We start from the raw sequence: 16,983 nt of genomic DNA on the forward strand, positions 1-16,983 counted from the left end.
AGTATTTCTTTATTATAAATACTATAGTTTATCTAGATAGTATTTATTATCTTACTAAAGAAAGCTACTAGTCTCTAGATACTATCTTCTTAAAGCTATAAAAGAACTCTAGTAACTACGCTATCTAATACGTCCGTTTCTACTCTTATACGGTAATAGAGAGAGTAATAAGCTAGTATAGTGTTAGATAGTATAAGATTCTTAACCTACTAAAATACCGCGAGCTTAATTTCTCTAAAGGCATGCTATACTCTCTATTTTAGTAGCTTAGTAAGAGGGCGGACAATCTAGCCGTAATTCTTTAAGAAGGCTTAGTAGAAATTGTAGAAACCTAGAAACGATTAAAGGCTCTTAAGAGTTATAGGTATAGGCTAATTCTAAATAGTAGTAACCTTCTTAGAGTTCTTCTAGATTCTATTAGTACTTACAATTAATTCTAGAAACTTAGTACTTTTAATAGTAAATTTAGATTTCTTAATATCTACTTGCAACCTAGCTTTATATAATTAATTAAGTACCTAGACGACATAGGCTTTATGCTTAAGCGAATTCTCTAAATAAATAAGAATATTATTAATATATGCTATATAGAAATTGTCTAGTAAGCTATATAACACCTTGTTAATATATTACTAAAAGGTAGCAGAGCTATTATAGAGGCTAAAGAGTAGAACTTAATACTTATAGTTACTATACTACGTATAGAAAGACGTTAGGTTCTCTACTAACTTATTAAGCTAGATTTAGTAGAAAGCTTACCTTACGTCTAACTTAGTAAAGACCTTAGCGCGCGACAGGCGTGTAAGCGTTTTCTAGATAAGAGAGATAGAATAGGCGTCTTTTTTTGTAATAGCGTTAAGCTTTTAATAGTTAACGTAGAACCTCTATTCTCTACCTAGCTTTTTAGTAAATAGAACTAGTAACGCGTATAACACATCACTATAGATAATAAAGCCACAATAAAGGTAGTTCTCTAGATAATCATACACTAACTATAGGTACTCTAGCAATATACTATAAAGAAGACTATTTATTAAGATATTTTCTACTATAAGCTTAATATTATAATCTACGCCTTCTCTATATAGTAGTAGAGTATTAGAATTCTTTTTTAAGAAATAGGCTATAGTTACGCTAGCATATTCTAGAGATAGAAGCTTTTAGGTAACTAGTTAGCGGAGTTTCTTCTCTAGATTAGTAGTAGGGGTTTTCTTTCTATTAGTAATAAGCTAATTAACCTTATAGACACTAAGGTGCCTAATTATAGTATCTTTTTAACGCGCGTTAATTATAAAGGTAGCTACGCTAATTATGTTAACGTTAAGCCTAGCCTTTAAGTATATTTCTTGCGAAATAGGTAGCTTTTTTAGCTTATAGAGTAACCTAGTAGGCGGGTTAAGATTCTTAAGCTACCTATCTATCTTACGTAGGTTTTCTTAAAGCTTCTAGTGTTATAATTCTCTCTTCTCTTAGTATATAGCTCTTAGCTTTTCTACTACTAATATTTAGGCGTTGCGGTAATTAGTATTAGCTTAGTAAGCTGCTTAAGCTTTAGTAGTAAATTAAGGGGATTATGTAGAGATAAACGCGTCGCGTTTATAATTAATTAATTAATTAGTATCTAGCTATATTAGTACGCGTTACTTATAGTTAACCTAAACGTTAACTTCTTTAAGTAACTTATAACTAATTATTATATTATAGTAGCTAGTATTATAATATATAAAGTAAGTATAAATTTAGTAGCTTTCTAGCACTAAATTAGCTTTAAAGTATTTATCTACCTAGTTGTTAGGTCGTCTATTATACCTAGCGAGAGGGATTAGTTCTATACGTAATAGCTTAACATAGAGGTTTTTTCTAAGAGTTTAAAGGTGCTTTAGGTGTACTAAGACGTAGCTACCTACTCTTGTATTAATTAAGCCTTTAAGCTTAATTATAAGACTATTTATAGATATTTAGTAGAGTAGAGTAAACGTAGAACTACTAAATAGCTTCTTACGCAAGTTTATTACTCTAGTAGGTAGCTCTAAGAAGAAGACTTCTTCTAGAGCTAGGCTTTTTCTAAATTATCTAATTTACATTCTAACGTGTTATTCTTAGGTGCTTATAGCTCTACAGGCTCTATAGACTTCTTCTCTAGATTAACGTTCTTAATAGCTTTCTACGCAGTAGAAGCTCTAGAGTAATTATAGCTTAGGTAGCTAGATTAGTAGTATTAAAAATAGGTAACTAGCTTCTAGATTACTAGAGCTTTATTAGGTACTAAAAAACCTAGAAGAGCTAAAGGCGCGCGTTATAGCATTAACGTAATCACGTTATACTTTTTAGCCTTTCTAGCAGTAACGCGTACTTCTCTAGAGGTAAGCTCTTAAGTAAGGTCTTAAGTAAGGTCTATATAGTAGTTATAGTTATTAACGTATTAATATTAGTATATACCTAACTACGTGCGTATAGTCTCTAGTAGCTTCTTATAAAATTTCTCTACCTATTAGTCTATTAGAAGCTAGCGCTTCTATGCAAGGCAAAAGAAATTATTCTAAAAGTAGGCGAAGTTAGTAGCACTTTAGCAATAAAGCTTTTAGAAATTATAGTAAGCGTTTAGCCTCTTATATAGGTCTCTATAGCTTCTCTCTAGCTAATTAAGAATATAATTATAGAAAACTACTACGCTACTATTCTTAATAGTACGTAGTATTACTAATAAAGTCTAGTACGCGTCTTCTTTAGTTTACATATAAATATAGGTAATAATAGTTTTCTTAGTATTCTCTAGTGTATCTCTAGTATACTAATTCTAGTTTACTTAAAGTTTATTATATAAGCTATCTCTTTACTACTTAAAAGTAACACTCTTACTATCTAATAATAAGAGTAAATCTAGAAACTTAGTAGAGCGTATTAATTAGCTCTTCTACGCTTATAACGCTAGAGGTGTAGCTAGCTAGTATATAGAGAGGCAAGAACCTAGAATTAAATTCTCTAGTAGTAACGCGCTTAAATCGCGTATAATTAGTATTATAGGGAAACGCGTCGCGCGTTAAACTAGCATAGTAGGCTAGTCTCTAGAGTAGGTTAATTACGCTTGTAGTTACTAGATTTTAGCGTTCTTTTTAGCTAGAATAGTAGCCTGTGTTAGATTTTTCGCGTATACGTTATCTCCCTTAGTAAGAGTGTTAGCGGTAATCTAGTAATACATATAAATTTGTTATTTATATACCTATTATATATATAATTAGCTAACTAATTTATTAATAATTTTAGCTAGCGTTTCTAGAAAGAGCTCTTAAAGCTCTTTAGTAGAGGTAGAGAGTGTAAACAAATCTAAGGCTAATAATAGCTCTAGTATTACTAAGCTCTAGTAAAGCCTTGCAAGCTTCTAGTTAAAGTTGTTATTCTAATTCTTATTAGTTATTACGTCGTATTACTAAATAGAGTTTTTATAATAGAAATATTAATTAGTATATTCTGCTAGCAGGTTCGCTACTCTAGATTTAAGAACTATTAGGGTAAAGAGGTATTGTAGAGCTAAGGTTCTACCTCTAGATTAGCTTCGCGAGGGTTCTTCTATAGTGTTTAGATTTATTCGGCTTTTTAATTAAGAATAGAGCGCAGAGAGAAGGTATTTAGCTACTAGCAGAGTAGCGAGTTATTAGTTCTACTAGTAGGGCAGAAAGATTATTAGCTCTACTAGCAGAGTAGAGAATTATTAGTTTTTCGTAATTTGTAAAAAAGGGGGGGAGTTTCCGCACGTAGAAGTTCTATAGAAGTCCTCTCGTATATAGAGCTCTCGATAGCTCTCTTTAGCTTAGTGCTAGTATCTTTCTACTACTAACTAGATTCGCTAGTAGTCTTATATAGCGCTAAAGGGTAAGTAATTAATTAGTACGTTAATAGATTCTTAGAGTAAGTAACTAGGCTCTTATAGCTCTAATTCTTAGTATTAGCTGTTAGTAAACGCTTCTTAACAAGGCTACTTAGTTTAGCTAGATATTGTGCCGCCGTCTCTAGCTAAAGAGGTAGTAACCTTTAAATAATATAAGAGCTAGGTCTATAGTCTCTACTACTATAAGCGCCTCTAGAACACCTAGCTAGATAAGTTAGCTATAGGCAGTACTGTCTCTACAAGCTATAAGAATAAGAGGTGCTAGTAGAGTAGGTTAGGTTAAATTTAGCTATTTAAAGGTAAGAAGTAGAAGGCTACTCTAAGAGGCTCTATATACAGAGGTGCTAAGCGCTAAGGCGCTAGGCTAGGTTACGTAATAGAATTACGTAACTCGAGGTTATATAACCTAAGATAAATTCTAAACTAGACTATTATAGAAGTCTAGTTAAAGGCGTTAGTTTCTAGAATAGTATGTTTAGTATAATTAAATATAGCTAGTACTAGAGCTATAGTAAAGACTAACTTTAGATTTTTAAATATATTTTACTAATCTTTACTCTAGTACTATAGTAAGTCTTTTCTTATAAGCTTATTTAGTAGACTAGTAATCTTAAAAAAGTTCTAGATAAAGTATCTATAGAAGTTAGTAAACTCTAGAAACTTTTATAGATTCTAAAGATATAGAGATAGTAACTAATCTTTAATAGTTTAAACTTTAGCTAGGTCTATCTTAATACTCTCTAGAGAGACTATTAGATCTAGATACTTTATTTCTATAGTTTTAAACTTATATTTATAGATATTAATTTATAGGTCTATATTAATTAATTATTAGACTATCTCTTAGACGTAGCTCTTATATTTCTTATAATTAGCTAAATAGATTAGAATATTATTAAGGTAGATAGTATATATTTAGTCTAGTAGATTATATAGTATATAATTAATATAGTTCTAGAAGAAGGCTAGAGTATTATATAGTCTAAATAGTATAATAAGTAACTTATAAAGTTTAAATTAAGTAATAAAGATAGTTTTCTACTTATAGCGCTCTATAATATAGAGTTTATTAAACGTAGTAATAATATTTAGTTTTATATAGATCTTAGTATTATATAATATATCTAGAGTTTTACGTATAAGAGATAGTAGATATTAGTTCTTAATAGTAATATTATTAAGATTTTAGTAGTCTTAATAGATATAAATTTCTTTTTCTAGTTTTACTATAAGTAATAGTAGTACTATATAGCGCATCTAGAATTTCTAGATAAATCTCTTATCTAGGTTATTATTAAGCTATTTTCTAATAACTTATAGTTCTAGTAGAGAGAAAGATTTATTTTTCTAGTATAGTAGCTCTCTTTCTAGTATAAGTTTAATCTTATAGTTCTAGGCTTACTATAGTAGTAATTTATTTACTTTACTAGGTAGAAATTCTTTATATAGATCTACTAACTATAATAGTAGTATCTTAATAAGATTCTTCTTTAGTAGATCTAGTTTCTTTTTTATAAATTTATTAATATTTATATTAGTAATACCTCTTATATATAGTAGAGTTTTACTTTTAGTAAAAAGCTTATATATTTCTCTAGAAAGTTTCTATATTTCTATATAGTTAAGCTCTTTCTAGGTAATCTTTATAGCTCTTATACTAGAGTTTTAGTAGAATTAAAAAAAGATTATAGTAGATACTAGTTAGATATCTTCTAGGTTAGACTACTTATTCTACTACTAGATAGTATAGAGTAGCTATAAAAGTAGAATACTTAATAGTAAGAGTAGTAGCTTCTATAGTAGTTTTTCTCTTTACCTTAATCTAGTAGTAAAATAGATAGAGGCTAGTTTTTCTTATAGTTAGTTTAGAATTATAAAAGTATAGTATTTAGATATAATACTTTTTTCTATATTAGTATTATATATATAATAGTAGAAACGGCTAGAGGTTAGACTTACTTTAATAGTAATTAGTAAACTCTCTTATAGTTAGTTATATTTAGTAACTTCTTTATATATAGGTAGTCTATAGTTAGAATATTTAGATTTACCTAGTATAGAGAGGTTATAGAAGGTTTATAAGAAGTCTAGAACTATAAAGACCTAGAGTAGTAAGAAAAGGCCTATAGAGTAATAGTAGCATTAGTAATACTATAAGTTAAAGGTTAACGTTATTTCTATCTAGTCTATACTTAGATTATAACGCCTTAGCTATAGTAAGCTAAGAATAATAGAAGTTTTCTAGGCTAGAGTAGTAATAAAGAATAGGTAGTATTTATAGTAGTTACTAGTTACTATTAGTAAGATAGTATAGCTAGTAACTTAGTTCTCTATTTTACTATTTACTAGAAGAAGTATTTATAGTACTAGTATTAGTCTTATTTCTAGGTAAAGTTTAGTAATAAGGTTCTTGCTAATAAATATCTATTCTAAGTATCTACTATTAATAAGTCTATTAACTACCTTAGAGTTATAGTACGTAGAGAATAAGATTATTTAAATAAGTAATAATTTACTATCTATAGATCTAAGTTATAGTAGCTCTTATTTAGCTAGAATATAGTAGATCTAATATATATTATTATTCTAGACTAACCTTAAATTCTCTATTAACCTCTAGTTATAGTATTAGCTAGAGGTTAGAAGTTTTCTAGAAAGCTAGAGTTTAACGCGCTTATTAAGAGTATATCTACTAGAGTAGTTAGACTTAAAGTAGAGCTATTAGTCTCTTCTTCTATAAAGCCTTATACTTAGAATAGATTACCTAGTAAGAAGTCTTATAGAGAATAGAAGTAGAAAGGCTAAGATAAATACTATAATTAGAGTATATATAATAGAATTTAAAGAATAGTTTCTTACTCTATTCTAGTTAGTCTAAGCTATCTATACTTAGTATTATTTTATTTTTTCTCTATATAGTTATTCTTATTATATTCTACCTACTTATAGTAGAAATAGAGATCTTACTAGATATATTATTCTTAGATTAGATAGTTATTCTAAGTTAGATTCTAGAATAGATAGTAGGCGTCTAATTATATAGTATTAGAGTCTATTACTATTATATTAGAGAATGCGACGCTATAGAAAGTTAGTAGCTTTTAGATTTATAGAGTAGATTTAGCGCTAGAGTAATAAGCTTATAGTTTATTAATATAGGCTTTTTTTTCTAGATTCTTCTAGCTCTTCTAATATTACTTATACTACTTATTAATATTATCTAGTTCTAGCTTGTCTAAGCTTACTATAACTACGTTAGAGAGCTTCTAGAAAACCTTAATCTTAAGTAAATTAACTATTTATATATTTATCTTTCTAGCTATTATTATAAGTTAGTTATACTTAGCTTTAAAGTTAGACTAGAGTTTATTCTTTATCTAGTAGTTTTTAAAGTTAATTTTTACTTACTATAATAGGTTAACTAAGATATAGATCTAGCTTATACTCTCTAGAATATTCTCTAGGTCTTACTATAGCTAAGAAACTAGATTATTAGAATTATTAGTAATTATCTTAAACTTTATTTATAGTAGGCTATAGGTATTACCTTTTAGGCGTCTTATAATATACTATAGCTAATAGAAGCTATTATTAAAGACGTAATTATCTATCTTAAGAACGTAGTAGATACTAGACTACTATATCTTAAACTATTATTAGCGCTTTAGTATATTTTTCTTATTACTCTTAAACTTTTCTAGGTCTTCTAAAATATAGTATCTACTACTACTATTAGTATTATTATTTATAAAGTTAGTAAGAATAGTTATAATAGTTTTAATTTAGCGCTACTTCTAGTTATTTTTAAGTTCTATCTAATTAAGCTTAGCTTACTACTTAGTACCTTTAGCTTCTACCTAATTTATTTAATATATTAGAGTATTTTTAAGTATAGAAAGTAGAGCTATAAGAGCCTTAGCTTATAGTACTAGGTTTTATTCTAGACCTAGTAATATAATAAGCTTAGTTAGATTAGTATTAATACTAGTAGCTATTATCTACTATATTAGTAGCTAGAATTATATATAGTTAGTAAGAAGCTTTCTCTACTACTACTATTACTAATTACTTACTATAGTTCTAGAATCTAGCTAGCTTTATAGTTTTCTAGAGGCGTAGAGAAGACTAGACTACGTGTAATAGTAACGTAGTTCTTAGTTTCTTTCTAGGTCTCTAGTATAATACTAGAAAAAACTATTATAAGGTAGTAAGATCTTAGATAGAATAGTATAAACTATTATAGAGTAAGTAGTATAGTAATATAATATATTATACTATAAGAAGTAGAAGACTTAGTAGACTATAGAAAATATCTATATAAGTACTAAGATGCTAGCTATAGTTATATAAGTAGTATCTAAACCTAAACCTATATTAGTACTATAATACTTATATTATTAAGTTACTTAATTAGCTTAAAAAAGGTAATAAGCTAATAGCGTATTAGCTAGTACTTATAGAGTCTAAAGTTATCTAGCTTTAAGTAGCTAACGTATAGAAAAAAAAGTATAATTTATATAAAAAAAAGTAGATTTAGAAAGAGAATACTCTTATAATTAAAGCTAGCTTATAGCTAGTTACTTAAAGAAAGGCTATAGATTAGAATAAAAGTAAGAAGTAGCGTAAAGAGGTAGTAGTATATAATAGCTAGCTAGCTTAGTAATACTATAGATACTATAGTAAGCTAGAGTATAATACATAAATATACTAGATAGTTAAAGATAATATAGATAAGTTAGATAGCTTATCTAGATTTATCTTAAGTAGCTTAGAGTTAAAGTAATCTAAATAAGATAGTAGTATTTAGTAGAGGCTTAGTATTTTTAAAGTATTTAGTAGTATAGAGTATTTACTAGTAAAGTATATTATACTATAAGTTTTATAGATTATTATAAAAATATAATAGTACTAACTAGAAGTAAACTAGATTTTTCTTAAAAGTTAGTTAAATATATATAGCTTTTTAATTATATAATATATTTTAGTATAACTTTAGTATAAGATATAATATACTATAAAGAATATATATATAAATTTTTATAGAAAATTATTAAGATTTTACTTAGTTATTTAAGAAAAGCTTATTAATTTTCGTTAATTTTTCTTACTAAGAAATTATAAGAAGTTTACTTATCTAGAGAGTTTAGTTATTAAGTATATTAGCTAGATTAACTATATATATATATAGTTAGAAGAGAAAACTCTAAAGAAATTATTTTTCTAAATTCTATCTCTTATTACGCTATATCTAGAAGAGCTAGCGCTATAGAAGTTTTCTAGAAATCTTTATTACGTTATAGATACTATATACTATAAGTTTTATAGATTATTATAGAAATATAATAGTACTTACTAGAAGTAAACTAGGTTTTTTTTAAAAGTTACCTAAATACGTATAGCTTTTTAATTACGTAATTTATCTTAGTATAACTTTAGTATAAGGTGTAATATACTATAGAGAATATATATATAAATTTTTATTAAAAAATATTAAGGTTTCGCTTAGTTATTTAAGAAAAACTTGTAAATTCTTATTGATTTTCCTTGCCAAGAAATCGTGGGTTGTTCGATGGGGTGACCGGTTCGATGGTGAAGTACGTTAGTTATTTAAGAAATACAGGTTGATTTTCGTTAATTTTCCTTGCCAAGAGAAGGTGGTCGGTTCGGTGGTGTGGTCGGCTCGCTGGTAAAGTACGTTACTAGTTGTCTAGAGATTAGTAGACAATAAAGCAGACTAGCGTCTTACATCTATAGGCTTGCGGCTTCGATTCATGTCGCTACCTCTGCGCAGGAATTGGGTTTGCATCGGTTTCGGAGTGTTCGCGGCGAAGTTTTAATGTTCTTGTCCGGCTTACCTAAAGAGGATTGGAAGCTCAGCTCACAGTCGCATGGAAGCGGCAATCAGCGGCGTTTCTCCAGAGCGGGGAACTGCCAGGCGAGATAAAGCAGGCAGCAATGCACCCTCTAAAATTCCCGACTCCTTTTCGTCCCCATCCCATTCCTGCTATATCTTCATAATTTCCTCTAACATCTCCCCAAGATGTGTGCGAAAACGTACTCCAAAAAAATTTATCAGTGTGGCGACTGGGAGAACGAAGACGTCACGTTTACACCTTGCGATGACCAGACGAAGCCGGGTCACACTGTCACAGAGATCCCTTTGGGTTCAAAGAGAGTCAAGGGGAAATGCGGCAAGCCTAACTGCACAAATCCGTGAGATGGCTAGGTAAGTTCCATCTATCGCTACATTGATTTGCATTCAGTGATTATAGTGCTAATAGAACTAAAGCCTGTATCGAGGACTAGACATTGCTGGATTTGAATTGTGACGCATATTGGTAAAAAGGGCACAGGGAGGGGGAGGAACAGTAATTCTCGTAGTCCGGAATTCAAGACCCGCATTTGCTTGTCTGTGCCGTTTCTGAGTCCAGTGCTTGCAGAACGTCATCCGCATTGGTGTATTCCTTTGTCCAACAACCCCAGATAACCCTCTCTCCAAACAGCCCTTTAACATCAGGGAATTTGCCTTCCCCGAAAAGTCCGTCGACTAGCCGGTCATAGCTTTCCATTTCCTCCGCAGTCTTGAAAGGTCCAGGGCCTCGGTGGGGCCAGTGTCCGGTCAGGATAGTGTAGAGAATAGATCCGACGCTGAATATGTCTGTGGCCGGTGTTGACACCCACTTCGAATTTGGATCAAAGAATCCGGGATCTGGAAGATGCTTGCCGTCTAGACCGAGCTCCTCGCACGTTGAACCACCGAAGTCGCAAAGCCATAGATCTAGGCACTCCGGCGTAGTGGCGTGAACCAAGAAGTTGTCAGGGCGTAGATCCGAGTGTATTACACCCTGGTGGTGAATATACACGATCGATTCGACAACTTGTCGACACCATTTCTTTCGGACGAAATGGGGGATAGTATCGTAGTGCTCGTCGAGATATTGTTGGAGGCTGCCGTGGCTGGCCTCAGCAAGGAGCAACCCTCGTGCGGTGTCTTGCCATCCAAGGTATCTAAATCAACGTCACCAAAATGGATAGTGTTCTGCCGCAAAGATCGGGAAATATACCTCACGATTCTGGGATGTACTCCCAGTTTGTTGAAAATTTGACGCTCGACCGAAAAACTGTTGGCGATTTCATCCGTCAGCCTTTGGAAAGCACGGCTTTCTTTCCAGACTTCTACGGGGTATTTTAAGATGACGCCAGGCTGGACTCGGGAGAAGCGCGACGTCGAGCTTTGAAGTGACTCCAGGACGACCATTGGGTTTGTTTAACAAAAGACTAATGAAAAAGAAGGCGTCGTCGCGGACGTTTCAGGCTCTTTGCTAATGATCCCAGTTCCAGAGTGCCAGAGTCGCTAAACACGCCAAGCCTGTGGTCCGTGTGCCTCTCCGCTCTTCGGAAGCCCTCCTTCGCCGCCGCACCACAACCGCATCACCTACTGCCTCCGTTTGGGCGGTGCGTTCATCCATCGAAAACCTACCCGGCGCACGACTACCTGACCCATAGCCAGGCCCGAAACTGGCCTCATCCGGCCTGCCGATGCGAACGCGTCCTAAGCGTACGACAGGCTAGCCCTGAGATGCGGCAAAGGCGTAGGAAATCTCTTTCTATGAGAACTTGTTAAAGCTAACGCGTCGCAGTTCCCTCGTACGAAACTTGTTCTACAACCCAAGCAACGTTAACCGCTTCAATCTACGCATACGAACATGAACCATCACTCACCACGGCGGAAGGAGAGCAAGGAACAATGGGCATCAAACCTTCGGCGGCGCGATACAGTATGACATTGGGAAGGCCCCGCCGAGCTGGTTTGAATGGACAGGATCGCTCAACTCTCCGCCGTAGATTCCGCTCGCTGCGGTCGCCAGAGTGCGTGCACGGAGCATGACATCATTGGCCTGATAAGCAGGGAGTTCCGCGACGGTAGGCGATATAAGGGTTCGGCGAACGCAGTGGCCACGACATCGGTAGTGTTGTTTGGCCGGACTCGCGCGCGATACGCGGCAGCGGCGGCCCTTCCGTCGTTCACGTCCTGCATCGAGTGGGAAACGATACCGTGGTCTATCCTGCCGGGCGTGCAGCTAGAAGAGAGGATGGGGGACGCCGTCAACACGCTCTGTGCGTACTCGTTCCTGTCAGGACGCGAGGACGAAGACCTGGCGCCTAGGATCTGGATCAGCCAGCGCGGCGATGTGACGTATGCGACGGAGAAAGCTGTTTGCCATATGGCAGACGTCTTCCCGTCCGACGACTACGCGAACCGCGCCGTGTGGAGAGCGTACCTGCAGCATGTGCTGCGACTGCTCGAGAACAAGCGGGGTTCTGATGATGAGAAGAGGTCTCAGTTGTGTCTGTTGGTGGAACGACGTCTGCGGGTTGATGGCAGGATCTGGGAGGCAGTGAGGTGCCTCGACGAATGTTGCCGATGGAGAAGCGGGCTTGACGAGGAGGATTCGGATCAACTGTTGTCGCAGCACGCGCTCGCAATAGCATATAAAGCAGAAGGTTAGGTGCAGAAGCCGGTGGAGCACGTGATCGCAGTGAAAGAGAAGGTTCTGAGTCAATTAACTCGTCGGGAACTTCCTTTATCCCCACTTAATTTCGCGATGCCACCCACATTTATGTTATACGGCTGTCCAGGTCGCAGACTAAAAGATTAGCAGCATACCGCCCCGCCTTTAGACCGCCTGTGTCTTCCTCGCCCTTCTTCCGCTTCCTGGTGCTCATCTGTAGCTTTCAGCAAACTGTGCCGCATATCCCACCAGGCAGATTAAATAAAGGGGAAAGTCACCTATTCTTCTAAGTCGTAGCTCTTGTAGTTTACTAGCATTTTGTTAGCCTTACCTAGGTCTAACGCAAAAGAATAGTTTTTCTAGATAATATAATAATAGTAAAGTATAATAGTCTAGCTTAGTATTACTAGAGTTACTATAAGAGCTAGCTTTATAGTCTCTACTACTATACGTATACTCTAGAATACCTAGCTAGATAAGTTAATTACGAGTAATATAGTATTATAATTATAGAATTAGAAATAGAGTTAGCTAGCTAGAATAAAGAAAATAGTAAGCTAAGTCTAGAGTTATAGAATAAGAGTATTATATATAGAATTATAAGAATAATTAGAATTATATAATATAGATTAGGTAGATTAGAGAAAGCTAGATAGATTAGGTCTAATCTATAAGAGCTAGGCCTTAGTATCTAATCTAGCTAAGATAGTATATATATATAACTAGAAGAGATACGCTTCTTATAGCTTTTTATAGTTATTACTTTATTTATTAAATTACTACTATAACTTATAATTTATAGTATTATTACCTCTACCTCTTTGTTACTAAAGATTCTAGCCTAATATATACCTTTTACCTTCTTTTATAAAAGTAAGCCTTAGTCTTAGTTAAAAGAATAGTATATAATAAAATAACTATCTAACGTTAAAGAGTAGAATAACTATATTAATAGTTAGAACCTAAGCTAGAAAGATCTAGGCTAGAAAGCTAACTATAGAGAAATAAATTATAGAACTCTAATAGGTTATTATAGTACTCTAGAAGATAAGTATTTACTACGTAGAAGAGCTAGCTATAGTAAAATAATAAGCCTAGATAAAAATTACTCTACCTTAATAGTTTAATAGTAAGAGAGAGAACCTTAACATATTTCTAGTAGCTATAGAACTCTACCTATAATATAATACTATAGCGTTTTTATAGAATAAGAATAAGATTCTAGAAGCTATAATAAATATAGAAGAGAAAGCTCTTACTTAGACTAAACTCTATATATTAGACTAGCTAGAAAATAAAGATAATATAAAAAGAATATAATAGTCTATAGATAAAATCTTTAAAAGCTAGACTAGGTTTATAAAACATCTTAGAGAAATATTTAGAGAAGTTAATACGTATAAAGTAGTCTAAGAAAAACTATTCTAGCTATAATAAACTAGATTAGTATTCTAGTATATAGCTACGTTTAGATAGCTAAGTACTTACCTAAACTAGAATAACCTTATACTAGTAGAACTCTTCTATAAAGAACTAAAAGAGTTAGTTAAAGATAATATCGCACACGCTAAATAACTAGAGAATCTAAGCAATACTATAGAAATAGTAGTAAAGATTAATAACTAGTAGTATAAAAGAAACCTAGAACGTTAATAGAGTAGAAACTACTCTACGCTACTAATAGTTAGAACTAGAAAACTATAGACTATATTCTAAGAAGACCTAATAGATCTAGACTAGGTTAAGACTCTATAGAAGAGAAAGTAAACTCTATAAATAAAGAAAAAGGTATAATACTTTAAGAAAGAACTATACCTAGTCTATAGTAAAAAAGAATACTTTACGTAAAAATACTCTAAGAAAAAAAGACTAGTTAAGATAATCTAGATAGACTATAATAGTCTTATATAGATAGTATACTATAATAATAGCTATATAATATACTAGAGAGATAAGGTTAACTTAGAGTAGTATCTAACTAGAGTCTAGGTAATTATACTAGAATACTCTATATATACTAAATATCTTACTCTAGATACTATCTAATAATATATTAACGTATAATAGTACTAGATATACGTAGAATTCTATAACGTATAGAACTATTAGTATATATATTAGAATATTCTATTTACTAATAAGAAATTCTAGAAGATACTAGACGCTCTTAAAAAAGTAGCCTAATTAGTAGAATACCTTATAGATAAAGAAGTATACACGTATATTTAGAAGATATACTAAGGCTTTTTTATAAACTACTCTAGAGTCTAAAAGGCTAAGTAATAGTAACTAAGGTATATAAAAAGAGATAAGTATTAAGACCTCTTCTATAAGATATACCTAACTAAACTATCTTAAGAAAAGAAATTACCTAGACTATTTCTATATAACTAGAAAATTAAGATATATCTATAGTAAAAGCTATATTAGCTATATAAAGACGACTATCTAGGTTATAACTATATCTACTAAGTCTACCTATTAGTAGTTTATAGAGAAAAGAGTAAAGTAGTAGTTAAGATAGCTATTAGCACGTAGAGACTAGACGAAGAGAAAATCTAAGTAGCTACGTACATAAACCTACGCTCTAAGAAGAACGCTAGCTAAATAGTAACGTCTAAACTAGTTAAATAAGTCTATAGTAAGAAATACTACGCTAAACTATAGAACTAGTATACTATTAGATGCTAATATTACTAAGAATAGTACTAAACTATAGAATAGATAGCCTAACACTCTAATTACTATATACTTAATTACTAGTAACGTACTTTACTATTAAACCAGTTACCCTATCGAACAACCCACGATTTCTTGGCAACGAAAATTAACGAAAATTAACTCGTTTTTCTTAAATAACTAAGCGAAACCTTAATAATTTTCTATAAAAATTTATATATATATTCTTTATAGTATATTATACCTTATCTTAAAGTTGCACTAAGATATATTACGTAATTATAAAGCTATATGTATTTAACTAACTTTTAGAAAAAATCTAGTTTTCTTCTAGTAAGTACTATTATATCTCTATAATAATCTATAAATCTTATAGAATATAATATTTATAATATAATAAAGGTTTCTAGAAAACTTTTATAGAGCTAGCTCTTCTAGGTATAGCGTAATAAGAGATAGAAGTTTAAAAAATTTCTTTTTTAAGTTTTCTTCTTCTAACTATATATATATATAGTTAATCTAGCTCTATAAACTTATTATTTTATATATTATAGTTGGTTTTAACTATATAGAGCTTATTAACTAATAATATAGTAGCTTTAAGTAGTTATTTAAAAGTAAAGTCTTTTTAGTAGTATAGTATAGAAAGATAGAAAGATACTAAAACTATTTTAAAATTATTACTTCTAAATATATAGAAGGCTTATAGTATATATAATCTTATAATATATAACTTTATATAGCTAGATTATTAATATATATATATAGCTAGAGAAGAAAACTCTAGAAAGATTATTTTAAACTTCTATCTCTTATTACGCTATACTTAGAAGAGCTAGCTCTATAGAAGTTTTTTAGAAACCTTTATTACGTTATAAATACTATATACTATAAGCTTTATACATTATTATAGAAATATAATAGTACTAACTAGAAGTAAATAAGATTTTTCTTAAAAGTTAGTTAAATACGTATAGCTTTATAATTACGTAATATATCTTAGTATAACTTTAATATAAGGTGTAATATACTGCTATGAATATATATATAAAGTTTTATAGAAAATTATTAAGGTTTCGCTTAGTTATTTAAGAAAAACGAGTTAATTTTCGTTAATTTTCGTTGCCAAGAAATCGTGGGTTGTTCGATAGGGTAACTAGTTTAATAGTAAAGTACGTTAGTGCTTTCTAGAATAGAAATACCTATACTATAGTAAAAAGGCTAAAGATAAATATATAAGGCTCTATTAGACTATATACTTACTAGAAAAATACCTAGTATATATAGTAGAAAAGAAATAAGAATTAGTAGTAACTACTCTCTTAAAGATAAAAAACTAGTAGATCTCTAAGATAGAGGTCTAGCCTAGAAAGGCTTTATTTAGACTATAGATAAAGTTATTACTCTAAAACCTAGAATACTACGCGTAAAAGCTATACTAGAGAATAAAAGGTTTATAGCCTATATAGATAGTAGAGTAGCTAGAATATATATTTTAGCTAGCTTAGTAAAACTATAAAATATACTATTTTAAGAGAAATAATAGCTATACTAAGTATAACTTATAGATAACTAGCTATCTATCTTTAGTTAAGAATAGATTTACTTAGAGACTAAGGTATAGGTACTAGATATCTAGAGAATATAAGAATAATAATTCTATTATATTATAGAACTAGAAAATATAGACGTACTTCTAGAACTAGATTAGCTATAAAGATATAACTCTAATATTAGTTAGATTAGGCTAGAACTCTAGAAAAAGTCTAAAGTAGTATAGAAGGCTAGAGTAAGATACTACTTAAAAGCTTACTAAAAGCTAGAGATAAAGATTAGAAGAATATTCTCTATAAGTTTAACAAAGTAAGCGAAGAAATAACCTTAAGACGTTAGCGTTATATAGAT

The 16,983-nt window shown here is 31.3% G+C and overlaps 3 protein-coding genes across 3 annotated transcripts; 2 read left to right on the forward strand and 1 right to left on the reverse strand.

Moving 5' to 3' along the window:
- The first annotated feature begins 9,887 nt into the window (after positions 1-9,887).
- BU26DRAFT_522252 (uncharacterized protein) lies at positions 9,888-10,317 on the forward strand. The gene is made up of 2 exons (XM_033829738.1): positions 9,888-10,112; positions 10,176-10,317. The coding sequence occupies exon 1, from the start codon at positions 9,927-9,929 to the stop codon at positions 10,101-10,103; it is 177 nt and encodes a 58-aa protein (XP_033680141.1). The 5' UTR covers positions 9,888-9,926; the 3' UTR covers positions 10,104-10,112; positions 10,176-10,317.
- On the reverse strand, positions 10,128-11,144 carry BU26DRAFT_490272 (kinase-like protein; the record flags this gene model as incomplete). Its single annotated transcript, XM_033826054.1, has 2 exons — positions 10,128-10,894; positions 10,951-11,144. The coding sequence occupies 2 exons, from the start codon at positions 11,142-11,144 to the stop codon at positions 10,276-10,278; spliced, it is 813 nt and encodes a 270-aa protein (XP_033680142.1). The 3' UTR covers positions 10,128-10,275.
- A 174-nt stretch (positions 11,145-11,318) lies between these two features.
- On the forward strand, positions 11,319-12,726 carry BU26DRAFT_522254 (uncharacterized protein). The gene is made up of 2 exons (XM_033829739.1): positions 11,319-11,478; positions 11,527-12,726. Exon 2 carries the CDS (start codon positions 11,701-11,703, stop codon positions 12,394-12,396), a length of 696 nt encoding a protein of 231 aa, XP_033680143.1. The 5' UTR covers positions 11,319-11,478; positions 11,527-11,700; the 3' UTR covers positions 12,397-12,726.
- The last annotated feature ends 4,257 nt before the right edge of the window (positions 12,727-16,983 follow it).

This window comes from Trematosphaeria pertusa (genome assembly GCF_010094035.1).
Source record: "Trematosphaeria pertusa strain CBS 122368 unplaced genomic scaffold BU26scaffold_13, whole genome shotgun sequence".
Classification (NCBI taxonomy): Eukaryota; Fungi; Ascomycota; class Dothideomycetes; order Pleosporales; family Trematosphaeriaceae; genus Trematosphaeria; species Trematosphaeria pertusa.

Coding starts and splice junctions, on each gene's coding strand:
- BU26DRAFT_522252 (XM_033829738.1), top strand. CDS start 9,927: ATGTGTGCGAAAACGTACTCCAAAAAAATTTATCAGTGTGGCGACTGG.
- BU26DRAFT_522254 (XM_033829739.1), top strand. CDS start 11,701: ATGGACAGGATCGCTCAACTCTCCGCCGTAGATTCCGCTCGCTGCGGT.